We start from the raw sequence: 13,451 nt of genomic DNA, 5'->3' as shown, positions 1-13,451 counted from the left end.
TTGGGCCACAGAAATGTGCACCTCTCAGTGGGTTGGATGGCTGAGAACTAACCCATCTCAATAGAAATTACCTCAGTCTGTCTACTTTCTGCTCTCATCCTGTGAAAAACCCCTAGACGAGTAGCTCAACAGCAATGCCCTCAGCTCTCCTCCCACTGTGTGCTGAGTCTTTATGGCTCTTAATAAAGTTTGTTTCCTCGTGACTTCCTCACTCCTGTGTGTGTCTGTGCCATTAATCATCATGGATAGGAGACAAGGAACTCAAGAGCCACTGTCAGAGATTGGCTTTTGTGACTTGATTGCCTTGCACTGTAGTCTCTGGGTAAAGTTTGAGAATATATGAAACACTGAAATAGGGCTGAGGGCTGCCAAAGAGGTGTAAGGGTGGAGGGTGCAGAGCAGAGCCTTTATGTGAGCACCAGCAGGGATCTGCAGGGGTGGGATAGGGGGTCATTGCGTATGCTTTCTGGGACTTTGGTCCAGAGGAAGCAGGGTTGCCTTTCTTGTCTCCCACCTAGCCCCACCGTGGCAGAGATTTTTGCCTAAATTTGACTGAATCTAGGCTGAGGAAGGGAACATCAAATGTTCATCTTCAGGCTTGCGGCACCATAAGGAAATTTTCTGTTAGCTTAGAATGTGGGCCTGTGACCTCATCCATAGTAAATTCTTTTAAAAAGGTTTAGGAGAATACTTCAAGATAAAAGGGAACAGTGTAGGCACTACACAAAGCAAAGAACAAGATTTCAGAGGGGCAGAAAAGCACCCCAAAATGTCCTATAGTGAAGAGAAAGCAGCCAAGAAATCTGAAGCAAACTAATGAAGCTCAGAGGGGGGCTGACTGAAGGGTCTTCAGAAAACTTGAACTTTGGCTGTGTTGGGGATGACACATGTATGTTACAATGTAAGAGACCTTCATTAGAGATGGTTCAGATAAGCACAGGAAACTTAAATCAAGTTTAAGAAGGCAAAGAAGCTAGGAAAAATAGAAATTAACAAGCACAAAGACTAGAAAAAGCCCAAAGTTGCCATTAACCATAAAACAACTAAATACAAATTTCTGGGTATGGAAAAATCAGGTTTTGTATATTTATAGCATTAGAAATCTATTAATTGTGCTCATTCCCCTGCTGGGGTTACTTGCTATAGTCTGGGAATCACTGTCCCATCCCCATGTCCACATCCATCCCACACAGCCAACACTTGGGTGCCTAGCGCACTATAGTAGTTAGTGTTCACTGTTAGCAGGATCTGGAATCCACTAAAATGCAAGCCTCCAGGCACACCTGTGAGAGATGATGTAGCCTCTGGGCATGCCTGTGAGGGATTCCCTGATTAGGTTACTTGATGTGGGAAGAGCCTTTCTGTGTGTGGCACCATTCCCTGAGCTAGGATCCTGGACTGTGTAAATGGAGAAAGTGAGCTGAGCACTAGCATCTGGTACTCTACTTTGTGCAGATGCATGTGAGCAGCTGTGATCTCTGTGTAATGTTGGATCATACCTGGATCTGTGAACTAAAATAAACCTTTCCTTAAGTCAGTTTTATCAAAGTATTTCATTACTGCAACAGAAAAAGAAACTAAAATGGGCAATCTCAATATGCTGTAATTCAGGATCTTCTAAATTAGATCTGATTCAGGATAAACGGAGAATCTCAGCATCAAAAAGGAATCAACATTGGACTGCAGAGATGGCTCAGCAGATAAGGGCCATTGGCTGCTCTTGCAGAAGACTTGGGTTCGGTTCCCAGCACCCACAAGGCATCTAACAACTATCTGTAACTAGTTCCAGGGGCTCCAATGTCCTCTTCTGACCTCTACAGGCACTGTATGACATGGGTGCACTTATATACATTCAGGCATAATACTCATACACATAAAATAATAACAATGAAAAGGAATCAACAGTCCTGTAACACTTTCTGAATTGTCTACCAAGGCCAAGAACAGTTGGGTGTAGTGCCAGCCTTCCACGGTCTGAACCTTTGCTCCTGGCTGAGTGAAGGGCATGACAGCTGGACAAACAAGTGGCTTCTATGACCCTTTAAATCTAGTGATAATCCAATGAAAAAGTTCTGTTTACATTTTTCAGGTGGAAAATCAAGACAGAAGAATCAGGTATTTTGTTGGAGAACAATGAGCAATTACCTGATAAGTCAGAAGCAGAATTTGAATCTTGTTCTGGCCTAATTTTGAACAGGTTTTTACCTTTGAAGCAAAATACCGGGGAAAGTCATATGAAATGGGAGTTTGCCCAGTCATGGTCAGAGAGCACCACCTACAGGTTTTCACAGTCTTAACAGAGAACACTAGCCCTACTCAGGATAATGGTAGACAAGGGCTACAAGGATGATAGCTTACCACTGGGCTAGGCTGAAAGTAGATGGGTAAGCCAGTTTGCTCCAAGTGTCTGGAACCCTGTCATAACTCAAGGCAGACTGCTGGCCTTCCACATCAGGAGATAACATCAGCTCTCCCTTGCACAGAGAGAAAAGGCCACACAATGAATATTTTCCAGTATGGTAAGGTCCCCTCCAGCTTCATTTTAAGCTTACCTTCAAACAAAGATCTAATTGTTGAAGTGACATACGAATTTCCCGAATAAGAATATTCATCCTCTCACATTCTTGGAAGCAAACAAGAACATAGGGGCTTCTATTTGAGTTCTTTTGCATTATCTCTGCCATGTTGAATTCTTCTGGAAGTTTCTCCAAAATGTCATCCAAGATATTCTTAACCTTAAATCATGAAAATATACTCAAAGACTTAATCTATTTCAGTTTTGTTCACAGTGGCTTCGGTATTTATTTATTTATTTATTTATTTATTTATTTATTGTCTTTTTGAGACGGGGTCTCCTGTAGCCCCAGATGGCCTGGAACTCACTGTGTAGACCAGGATGGCTTTGAACTCACAGAGAGATCCGCTTGCCTCTGCCTCCCAAGTGCTGGGATTAACGGCATGTGTCACCACGCCCAGTTACTTCATACTTTTTAAAGTCTCAGAATACCATGTGTGCTGGATAGCTTTAGTGTCAACTTGACACACCTGGGTTAAGGGAGCCTCAGTTGGGGAATTGCCTCTATTGGACTGGCCTGTGGCCATGTCTGAGGGGCATCTTCTTGATGAGTGATGAGGGAGGGCCCAGCCCACTGTGGGTGGTGCCACCCCTGGGCAAGTGGGCCTGTGTTGCATAAGAAAGCAGGCTGAGGAAGGGCCAGGGGAGCAAGCCAGTAAGCAGCGTTCCTCCATGGCCTGTGCTCCAGTTCCTGCTTCCAGGTTCCTGCCCTGAGTTCCTACCTTGGGCTCCCTGATGAACTGTGACCTGGGAGTTGTAAGCTGAATAAATCCTTTCCTCCCCAAGTTAGTATTGGTCAGAGTGTTTTGTCACAGCAATGAAGAACAAACTAAGACACCATGTAAGTCCCAAAGATGCCCACAACTCCCAGGTGGTGGGCCAGGTGGCATTGCCACCTGCTCAGTGCTTCTGTATCAGTGCCTATCAGCTCCCTCCATTAGATCCCAGTGAGTCAGGGAAGAGGCTAGTCTGCTAATTTGTAGTTTATTCACTGTTAGCACTTAGGGGTATAAGAAACATCACCAACCTAATGGCGTTTGTCTGTAAAGATAATGATCAGAGGAAGCAGAATGCATCATTTAGGTAATTTTAAGTCCACTAGTGAAAAGAAAAATCGTTTGAAAAGTGACATAAATCCAAAAGGTCTTTTAAATATGAGCTCAGTCCTGTAGCCGATGCCGCATGCAGCCTTCCCAACTAGCATATCCTAAAATTCCTGGAGCAATTTAGGTCAACTGTTCTTTTTAAACAAGGAAGCCTTTACCTTCTGTAATTGTTGCCCTGAAGAATGAAAGGTTTGTCCACTGGTGATGTGAGAATAGGCACATAATATTCAAATGTGCATGCTCTATGGACACAGCTTCACTGAGTTGGGAAAACCAATAACTGTCTAGAGGAGTAAGTGCTTGAAAAGCACTTGAACCGGTGCACATGCCTGTAAACCTAGTCCCTTAGAGGCTGAGGCAGGAAGGTCCTGAGTTCAATACCAGACAGCTATATAGTCAGACCCTGTCTTCAAGAACAAAAGTTAGAAAATAACATTAATGGGGGAAAAGTGCCTTTAGCCTCAAGCAGCTTCCTGTCTCTCTTGTTGGTTTCTTGGGTCACGGACAGTCATCTTCTGTCCTCCCGTAGGGTTCCAGCAGGTGACTGATCAGGTTTTGATGTAGATCTGTATCAGGTTATGATATAGATCCTGCTGCCTTCCAGATCTCTTGTGGATCAAATAACATACTTGCAAAGTATTTTCTTTAATGCCGTGTACCTAATAAATGGCCTTCACTATAAGCTGCCAGCCTGACTGAAGTGTTGAGGTAGCTTTAACTCACATGTTTGCAATTTTCTGGTTTCATGACTGGCTTCCTTCATGGAAAGGTGGGAAGCATAAAACCCCAACTCAAATGTCTGTTCTCCATCCACCTATCTATCAATGCATTAGCTCTTCCCACATGTATGGATTTTTCCTTGTTCATCTTTTTAAAGATGTAACTTTCATGTACCATGTAAAAAAGATATTTGTACTTAAGATATAACACATGACAACAAATTGCAGAGCTCCAAATGATAATGAATGTGCCAATGAATGATTTGAGTTCAAGAACTAATTGAAAAAGTTCAAGAAACAATACGGCCACTACCTGGGACCTCATTATAATTAGAGTTGAGTTGATGTTTAGCAAATGCCATTTGAACAACCTGAATCTTTGGCAATCAAACTCTGATTAATAATTTTGAGAGGAATAAGGACTAATTTATTGGGGAGAAATCAGCTATTCAGGTTTTAAATTAATGAGAAACGAGGTTTTAACAAGAAATGTCATTTTTCATTCCCATCATCCTAGGGTTATAATAAATCTTCAAAAAAAAATGATGCTACTCTCATACAACAATGTAAAAGCCCAAAACACATTAATAGTGAAGGGTCAGGGACTGGAGACATGGCTCAGTGCATACGAATGCTTGCTACACAGGCATGAGCCCTGAGTTCTGATTCCAGCACCCACATAAAAAGCTGGGTATGTCAGTGTGCATGCCTGTAACCTCAGCAGAGGGGGGAGGTGGGGAGACAGGAGGATTGCTGGGGCTTGCTGGTCAGCAGCCTAGCTCCAGATTCAAAGAGATCCTGTTTCAAAGAAGCAAGGTAGAGTTGTATAAGGCAGGACCCCCATGTCTTCCTTTGGTTTGCACATACGTACCACCCCACCACCACCACTCAGTGAAGGGTCAGCCACAGATTTGGAGAAGATATTAGTAATTCATATATCTAATCAAGACTATACATGCAGAATAAAGAGTTCCTACAAATCCATAAGAAAAAGATTGACAAAAGTAGGGCAAGCAAAGATTATTTCACATGGGTATATCCAGTGGCCAGGTGCATGTGAAAAGATGTTCATTCCATACAGCTGAGAACTGTAATATTAAAGGCTCCAAGAGATAGCTTATCTGTGACAAAACCTGAAGCAGGGCAAGTAACTGGAGACTCATACATTGCTACTGGAAGTGTAACTGATATAACCACTTGAGGGGGTTGTTTAGCAGTGGAATTAAAGCTAAATACTGTACCCATCTATGATCTGGCAACCCCACTTCTGAGCTAGAGAATGTAGTGTTATTAGCTCCTTTGGGAGTTAACATTTGTCTGTTGTCAGTTATAGGAGGATGGTTCAACACTGTGGTATTCAAAAAAGTGTAAGAGAAAAAAAAAAAACTAGAACCAACTTAGGTTAGCAGATAAGAATTGTATAAGAAGAATTGTTTATTCAGGGGCCAGAGAGATGGCTCAGAAGAGCACTGGCTGCTCTTGCAGAGGACCCAGGTTTGAATCCCAGCACCCACATGGTGGCTAACAATCATCTGTAACTCCACTTCCAGGGGATCTGACACCCTCTTCTGACCTCAGAAGGCAGTGCACAACATAGGTTCACTTATGTACATTCATACACATACGCTCATACACATAAAAAAAATACTAAGATATTTTTTAAAAGAATTGCATGTTCATATGGTAGAATACAAAGCAGGAATGGGCCGTCAGGACCTGGACAGCAGGGTGAATCTCACAGGGTGGAACAAAGGAACCTGCCAATAAATACTGCAAGCTTATATCTGAAGTTCAAAAACAGCTAAAATGTGACAATGGAGGTAAGGGAGTGAGAGGTGCACTTACTGACAAGAAGCATGAGTATCTTGGACAGTTGAGAGTGTTCTCTACCTCGGTCCAGGGGGTGGTTATATAACTCTTTGCATAGATAAGCATTCATAGAGTTACCTAAGATTAGTATACTTCCTTTTTAAGAAGAAAAATAATAAAAGAACAAGAGAGCAACTCCTACCTTGTCTTCTGTAGACTGCCCCAGCTCCTCACTGCTGACTGCATTCCTGGGTTGCATTTCTAGTAGAGTTCTGAAGAGAGTGTTGGATGTCACTGTTAGGAATTCTATTTCAGCATTGGGGTGGAGGCCGTACAGTGTTGGGCTTTCTGGAGGCAGCATGTCCTCTATGTACTGATGGTAACCTGAATAATCTAGGTAGGGTGGGGCTGCAAATCCTGGTGCCAGCATGAGTTCATCTTCAATCTTCAACCATAAAGAAACATTAGTTATTGCAAATCTCGGCAGGTATCATCCTCACTGCCTAAACACAGAACACTTAGCACGATTCTAGATAAGTACCAGACTCTAAAAATGCTTCCTAATCAACACTATACTTATGTCTGCCATCGGGCTACCTCTGAGAAAGAGTTGAAGGAATACACATGAATAATGTCCCTGCAGAACATTCATCAGCAGAAAACCTGGGGCAGGGTGATACACACACCTACAAGGAAAGCGTGAACACAGCTGTGCCATCACTGGCTGCTCATCAATGTTACATGCTTCAAGTTACTGATTCTCAAACATCCCCATCTCCTGAGAGAAAATCAAGATGCCGGGTCATTAATTTGCCCAAGTAGATATTTTGAGTTTAAACTTAATTCTGAATTCATTTTAATAAAGTCTGGCATGTGCTTCCCTAGTATTGTGAATATAGAATGCCTTCCCCTTACAAGCTCCACACACTGGAGGCTTGGTCCCCAGTTGATAGCACCATTTTGGAAGGTACTGCAAACTGCTGGATGTGGGGTTTAATTGGAGAAAGTAGGTCACTGGGGAGGGCATTTCTTTCAAGGGTATGTCTCTAGCTGTTTTGGTCTCTGCTTTCTGCCTGTCATGAGGTGAACAGTATTTCTCTGCCACATCCTTTCTCCCTGATTTTTCTGCTTCACCATGGTCCAGAGGCAATGAAACCAGCTGACCCAGGACTAAAACCCCTGAAACTATGAACCCAAGATAAATCTCTCCTCTCTTAGGTGTTTGCTCGGGCATTTTGTCATAGCAATGAAAACCTAACAGCCCCAGTGTGCGACACTTTTCACAGGGCTGCGTCAAATCATCTTGTGATACATATGAACTTTACAAACATAAAACACTATGTACATTTATTGAAAAACAGTATGTTCTGAATAACCACCATTCTATACTGAGTCAAATCAGTGTTACTGCCATAGGACTCTTGGCTACGCAGGGCAAAGTCTATGTCGTTGCTGTCAAGATCCATAGGCTGGGCCAGCTGCTCAGGACACAGTTGCCTGGTGAATGAAAGGCCACAGCAGTATGACAATTATTAGCCCATTTACTTCATGGGAACTTGAGGAGAACACGGGTACTTCATGTAGGGGGCTGTTTTCAACAAAGGTAATGTGAGCAGAAATAGCAAATCCTCTATACATTAGAAAATAGGTCTTCAAAATGTAGCCAAAGAAATTATGGACCTGAGTTTGTCCAGGAGAAACAGAGTGAAGTGCTCAGAATTCACTAATTAGCTTATTTCAGGATCCTCATCCCCACCACAACTGAACCCAAGTCCTCAGCACAAGCAGTAAGCGTTCTTAACCACTGAGCCATCTCTCCAGTCCTGTTCCTTCCCTCTTATACCCACAATCCTGGATGGCATAGAAAGCCTGTGAACTGAACGTTTAACTGCTGTCCATGAAGTCCTGAGCATCTGTTATATCTGACTCAGCATTTCATTCTGTAGCAGGAGGGTTTTCAAGTTATCTAACCCTTTGTAGTGCCAAAAATAAATAGGTGGCCCCAGTGATCAGGGGAAGGAATAAGTGGGATCCCTCCCATCCACACCACGCCCCCAGTGTCCCTGCTTGTTCTGTTTGGTTGTTTCATGTTTATGTATAAAGCATGATCAAAATTTAAATGTGATTTGACTCAGAATGACCCAAACTAAACTGTATAGGAGAGTTAAACATCATCAATAGACTGTAATAAGTTAAGCAAAAGAAAACTATGAAAACCCCACATTAGAATAGGCACATCCAAATAGAACTTTGTTCTCTACCAACAAGAACTTAGCCTTCTCTGTTACTACTGACCAGGCAGCTGAGAGAACTGTTAAAAGCTGCAGTTTAATTTGCCCTTCAAAGGAAAATTCCAAATGCAGAAAACAAAGCCTTGGGCTCTTGGAAATGTTAAATGGGCAGGAGTGTCTGTGGAACTGGTGGCTCCTCAAGTGGTCTGTGCTTTGGGGAAGATGACTAAGTACTCAGTTTACAAACTAGGGAATCAGGCCTTCATGTTGGATGAGGAGCAAAGCAAAAGACATCAGCAAACTAAGGAAAGGGCACCAGGCCCACAGCCAGGTAGACTAGTGCCAGTTCCCACCCTTAATGGCTTGGTTGCCTTAATAAATAACAGAATATGGGGCTGGAGATAGGGCTCAGTGGTTGGGAGCACTAGCTGCTCTTGCAGAGGACCTGGGTTCAATTCCCAGCACCCACATGGCAGCTAACAACAGCCTGTAACACCAGTTCCAGGGGATCCAGGATCCTTTTCTGACCTCTTTGGGCATTGTACAACACAGGTATACATACATGAAAGCAATACACTCACACACATAAAATAAAAATAATAAATAAAATATTTTAAAAAAAGAAACCACAGACTTGCCAGCCATGGTAGTGTGTACCTGAAAACCCAGTGCTTGGAAAGCAGAGACAGGAACATCATGAGTTTGAGGCTACATAGCAAGATCCTATCTGAAAACACCCACACCAAATAAATGACAGTCTTAGCTTTGCTTCAAACTTTTCATCAGTAAAACGGAGCTTATAATCACAGCCTGGCTGTGGTTATAAGAATTTACTAAGACCTGTAATAGCATGGCACAGAACAGGCTTTCTCAGATGTTCTCTCTGTGCTCTAGAGGCAAACATGGTTGTTTATGAACATCTTGATTTTCTGGAAGGAAAAACAAAACCTGAGGTCTGACTCTCAATTCCTATTTTAATGTCAAACAACTAAAGCTCGAAGAGCAAGGTTTAGTTTATACAGATAGGTGACCATTTTAACTTTAAAGATTTTGACTTACTCAAAGAGCTCTGAATCCTGATTCTGTGTGTGTGTGTGTGTGTGTGTGTGTGTGTGTGTGTGTGTTTTTAAGACTCATTCATTCATTCATTCATTCATCCATTCGTGTTTGGGAGTGTATGAACACATGGGTGTGCAGGTATTGGTAGAGGCTAAAAGACAGCATTCAGTGTTCTCCTTGATTATTTTCTGCTTATTCCTTTGAGGCAGGGTCTGTCCTTGAACCTGGCTACACTGGAGGCCAGTAACCCCCAGCATCCTACTGTCTGTGCCCCACAACCCAGAGCTAGAGTTACAACCATTTGCAGGTATGCCTGGTACTCATGATTGCAGAGCAAGGGCTCACTGCTGAGCTGTCTCTGAATCCTGATTCTTATTTGACTTTCTTTCCAATGAAGAGTTTTTAGGAAAAACTGCTTCTTGTTGATGGAGTCCTAACCAGACTTTTCCATTATGGAGACCTTTTTTTTTTTTTTTTTCACTTTGGGGTTGGGGGAGGGCTATTTTAGCAGGTATTCTACCATTTCAAGGAATTAACCTGCTCTAAATGATCATTTCTCCCAAGAACATAGAAAATGGCTAGTAAATGCATGACAAGATGTTCAACATCAGGTCTTCAGGAAAAACAAATCAAAGCACTTGATACAATTTTATCCCAATCAGAATGACTAGAATACAAAATGTAGATAGTAACTATATTAGTGAAGATGTGGAGGAAACAGAACCTTTATACACTGCTGGTAGAAAGGGTTTTGTGGTTTCTCCAAGCATTAACCATAGTCGCCAAATGACCCAACAATTCCACAGCCAGCATTCCCCAAAGAACTGAAACATAAGACCACACAAAATCTGTACACAAACCTTCCTAGCAGTATTAGCCACAATAATAACCCAAACCCAGAAACAACCCAACTATGTAGCAACTAGTGGATAAATAAATGTGGTATGTTTAATTTCCTAGCTCCCTTTCTAGTGCTGTGATCAGACACCCTGACAAAGAGCAACTAGGGGGAGAGAGGGTTTATTTGGCTCGGTTCACAATTCCGAGAGACAGTCCATGGTTGCAGGGGAGTTAAAGTGACAGGAACTTGAATATATATCTGCCTGTTAGTGCTCAGTTCTTTCTCTGTATTTATACAGTCCATGATCCTCTGTTCAGGGAATTGTGCCACTCACAGTGTTCAATGACCATTAACCAAGACAATCCCCCACAGATATACCCACAGGTCAACCTGATCTAGGCAATCCCTGTCTTCCCAGGTGATTCTAGATTGTGTCAAATGGACAATTAAAATTAATCATCACATTAATGCAATGAAAGATTTGGCCATTATAAGTAATGTGAAATTCTACACATGCTATGACGACCATAGAAAGCATTATGGGAAGTGAAAGAAGTCAGGCACAGAAGACAACTGAATGACTGTATTCAATTGAATGTTCTGAGTAGGGAATGTAAAGAGACAGAAAATAGATTAATGGTTGGCAGGGTCTGGGAAATGTGAAGTATTTTGTGTGAGCCTTGGGGAAGAGGGCACACAGTGTGACTACTAGAGGGTATGGGAATTTTCTGGGAGTGACAAAAATGTTCTAAAATTGTGATGGTCTGTATCACTATGAATACATTCAATTTAAGAGCTTTGAATTGTACAATTTCAGTTGGCAAATTGGCACTCAACTGTATCTCAGTCAAAGTTTAAGAATCATGTTCAGACAGAATCAAACCTCCACAACATGATTTCATAAGGATATGAAATCATGTTTGCAGGAATCAGACAGGCACGTTGACAGGTGTGGACACTGGAAACTGGGAAAACCAGCATCCTGCCCACTGTGCTGACTCAACAGGGATGTTCTTTCTTTCCACACTTTTCTGGAATTCAGTGAAAACCCAACCTCTTGACTACCTCTCCAAATAGTCTTGGTAATGACAAGAAACCCCTCTTTCACTGCAAGTCTAAGCAAATGCATTTACACAGGGCCTTTTGGGTCCAAAAAGCAATGACTCAACATACTGCTGGGAGTTTCAGGAGTTATTGAGGGTTGAAGTCTATGGCCAGGTTTTCTTTTGAGCTCAAAAGTACACTAGCAATTTTCTAGACAATGCTTTTATTTTACAAATAAACCAAGGCACAGGCAAGTTCTGCACAAAGCTGGACATGAAGTTAGTAACAGAGCTAGGACTTTGGTCTCCTGGGTTGTCCCCATTCTCAGCACCATCACACCATGCTTCACTGTTATGTTGACCTTGGCCTAACTACCACCAGCAGATCAGTATTCCAGACAGCAGTGTGAGGCAGAGCAACTCTGGCTTTTTAAATGCAACTTCGACTGCTTGCCAGCTTTTTTGAGCTCTCTGAGCCTTTCTTTTTTCAATTAAAAGAGGCAGTAATAGGGGTTGGAGAGGTAGCTCAAGAACACTGGCTGCTCTCGCAGAGGATCTGGGTTCAGTTTCCAGCACCCACATGGTGGATAACAACTGTCCTTAACTCCAGTTCCAGGGGATCTGACACCCTCTTCTGACCTCTGCAGGGATTGCAGGATATGGGTGCACTTACGTACATTCAGGCAATACACTAATACACATAAAATAAAAATAATAAATAAATTTATTTTGAAAGAGGCAATAATAGCCATTCTACATGACTATAGTGGGAAGAAATAACACACATCAAGTATATGGTGTTTCCCAGTATGGCACAGGTGTTTAAAAAAGTGCTTTCTGGACCCACAGGCCTCTCTCTCCAAGGGATCCAGACCTTAGAAGAAAGCCTGAGAGCATCTGATCCTCATCTGACTTGGGCCTCTGTGGGAACTCCTGAAGATAAAAGCAATCTGGCCACTCCAATAAAAAATCAAAACAGAGACCCAGAAGCTTAGGGGATCCAATATAAAATCAAAAGAGAGAACCAGAAGCTTAGAGGAACCAGCTTTTCATGCCCCAAAAGTAAACCACAAAGACACAAAAAGCTTACAAAAAGAAGCAGACCTAAACTTGAAGGCTTAAGTCTCACACAAGAATCAGAAACTACAAAAGACATTCACATATCAAAATCACAGAGGAAAAATAACATGAAAAACCAAAATAACATATCCCCACCAAATACCAATAGTCCTCTAGAGGAGTACAGTGAGAACCCCTTAGAGATAATGTAGGACAAGGAACTCAAGAAAACAATTATAAACATGATAAAAGAATTCAGTAAATTTGAAGAACACACAAAGAAATCAAAGAACTGAAGGAAGATAGGGATAAACTTCTGAATGAATTCAGAAAAGAGTAAGAAATACTGAAGAATACTCATGCTGAAATGGAGAAGGAAGTAAAACACTCAATAAGCCAATTAGAAATGAAAGGAGAAAGCCTCAGCAATAGGATGAATGAAATGGAAAACAGAGTATCAAGACTGGAAGTTAAAGTGGACCAACTAGACCACTCAAGCAAAGATTATGAAAAATTTAAGAAATCACAAGAATGGAATATGCAGGAATTGTGTGACACCATAAAAAAACCAAATTTACCAATTAGAGGCCCATAGGCATACAGGAAGGAGAAGAATCCCAAGGTAATGGCAAGGACCAGATCTTCAACTGAATCATGGAAGAAAATTTCCCAAATTTAAAGCAAGACATGCCCATACAAATACAAGAAACATATAGAACCCCAAGCAGACAGGACCAGAAAAGAAACTCTCCACGGCACATCATAGTAAAAACACTAAATGTACAAAACAAAGAGACAATACTGAAAGATGAAAAAGAGAAACAAGAAGTCAAACATAAAGGAAAACCCATTAGGATTACAACTGACTTTTCAGTGCAAACTATGAAAGCCAGAAGAGAATGGACCAAAGCATTCCCAGGTTTAAACGACCACAGATGCCAACCCAGATTACTATATCCAGCCAAAATGTCTATTATAGTTAAAGTGGAAAGAAAAATCTTTCATGACA

The 13,451-nt window shown here is 41.9% G+C and overlaps 1 protein-coding gene across 1 annotated transcript in view; it reads right to left on the bottom strand.

The window, feature by feature from the left end:
- Positions 1-13,451, bottom strand: part of Dnah11 (dynein axonemal heavy chain 11) — a 381,221-nt gene that overhangs the window by 4,134 nt on the left and 363,636 nt on the right. Inside the window, exons 76-78 of the mRNA XM_029567531.1 lie at positions 6,412-6,654; positions 2,553-2,735; positions 2,359-2,474 (exon numbers count right to left, since the gene is read on the bottom strand). Coding sequence (XP_029423391.1) covers positions 2,359-2,474; positions 2,553-2,735; positions 6,412-6,654 — 542 coding nt within the window. The remainder of the gene's footprint in view (positions 1-2,358; positions 2,475-2,552; positions 2,736-6,411; positions 6,655-13,451) is intronic.

This window comes from Nannospalax galili, unplaced genomic scaffold (assembly GCF_000622305.1).
Source record: "Nannospalax galili isolate Female #2095 unplaced genomic scaffold, S.galili_v1.0 scaffold158, whole genome shotgun sequence".
NCBI classification, from domain to species: Eukaryota; Metazoa; Chordata; class Mammalia; order Rodentia; family Spalacidae; genus Nannospalax; species Nannospalax galili.
Note: the sequence above shows the minus strand (reverse complement) of the source record. Positions and strands in the feature narration are given on the sequence as shown.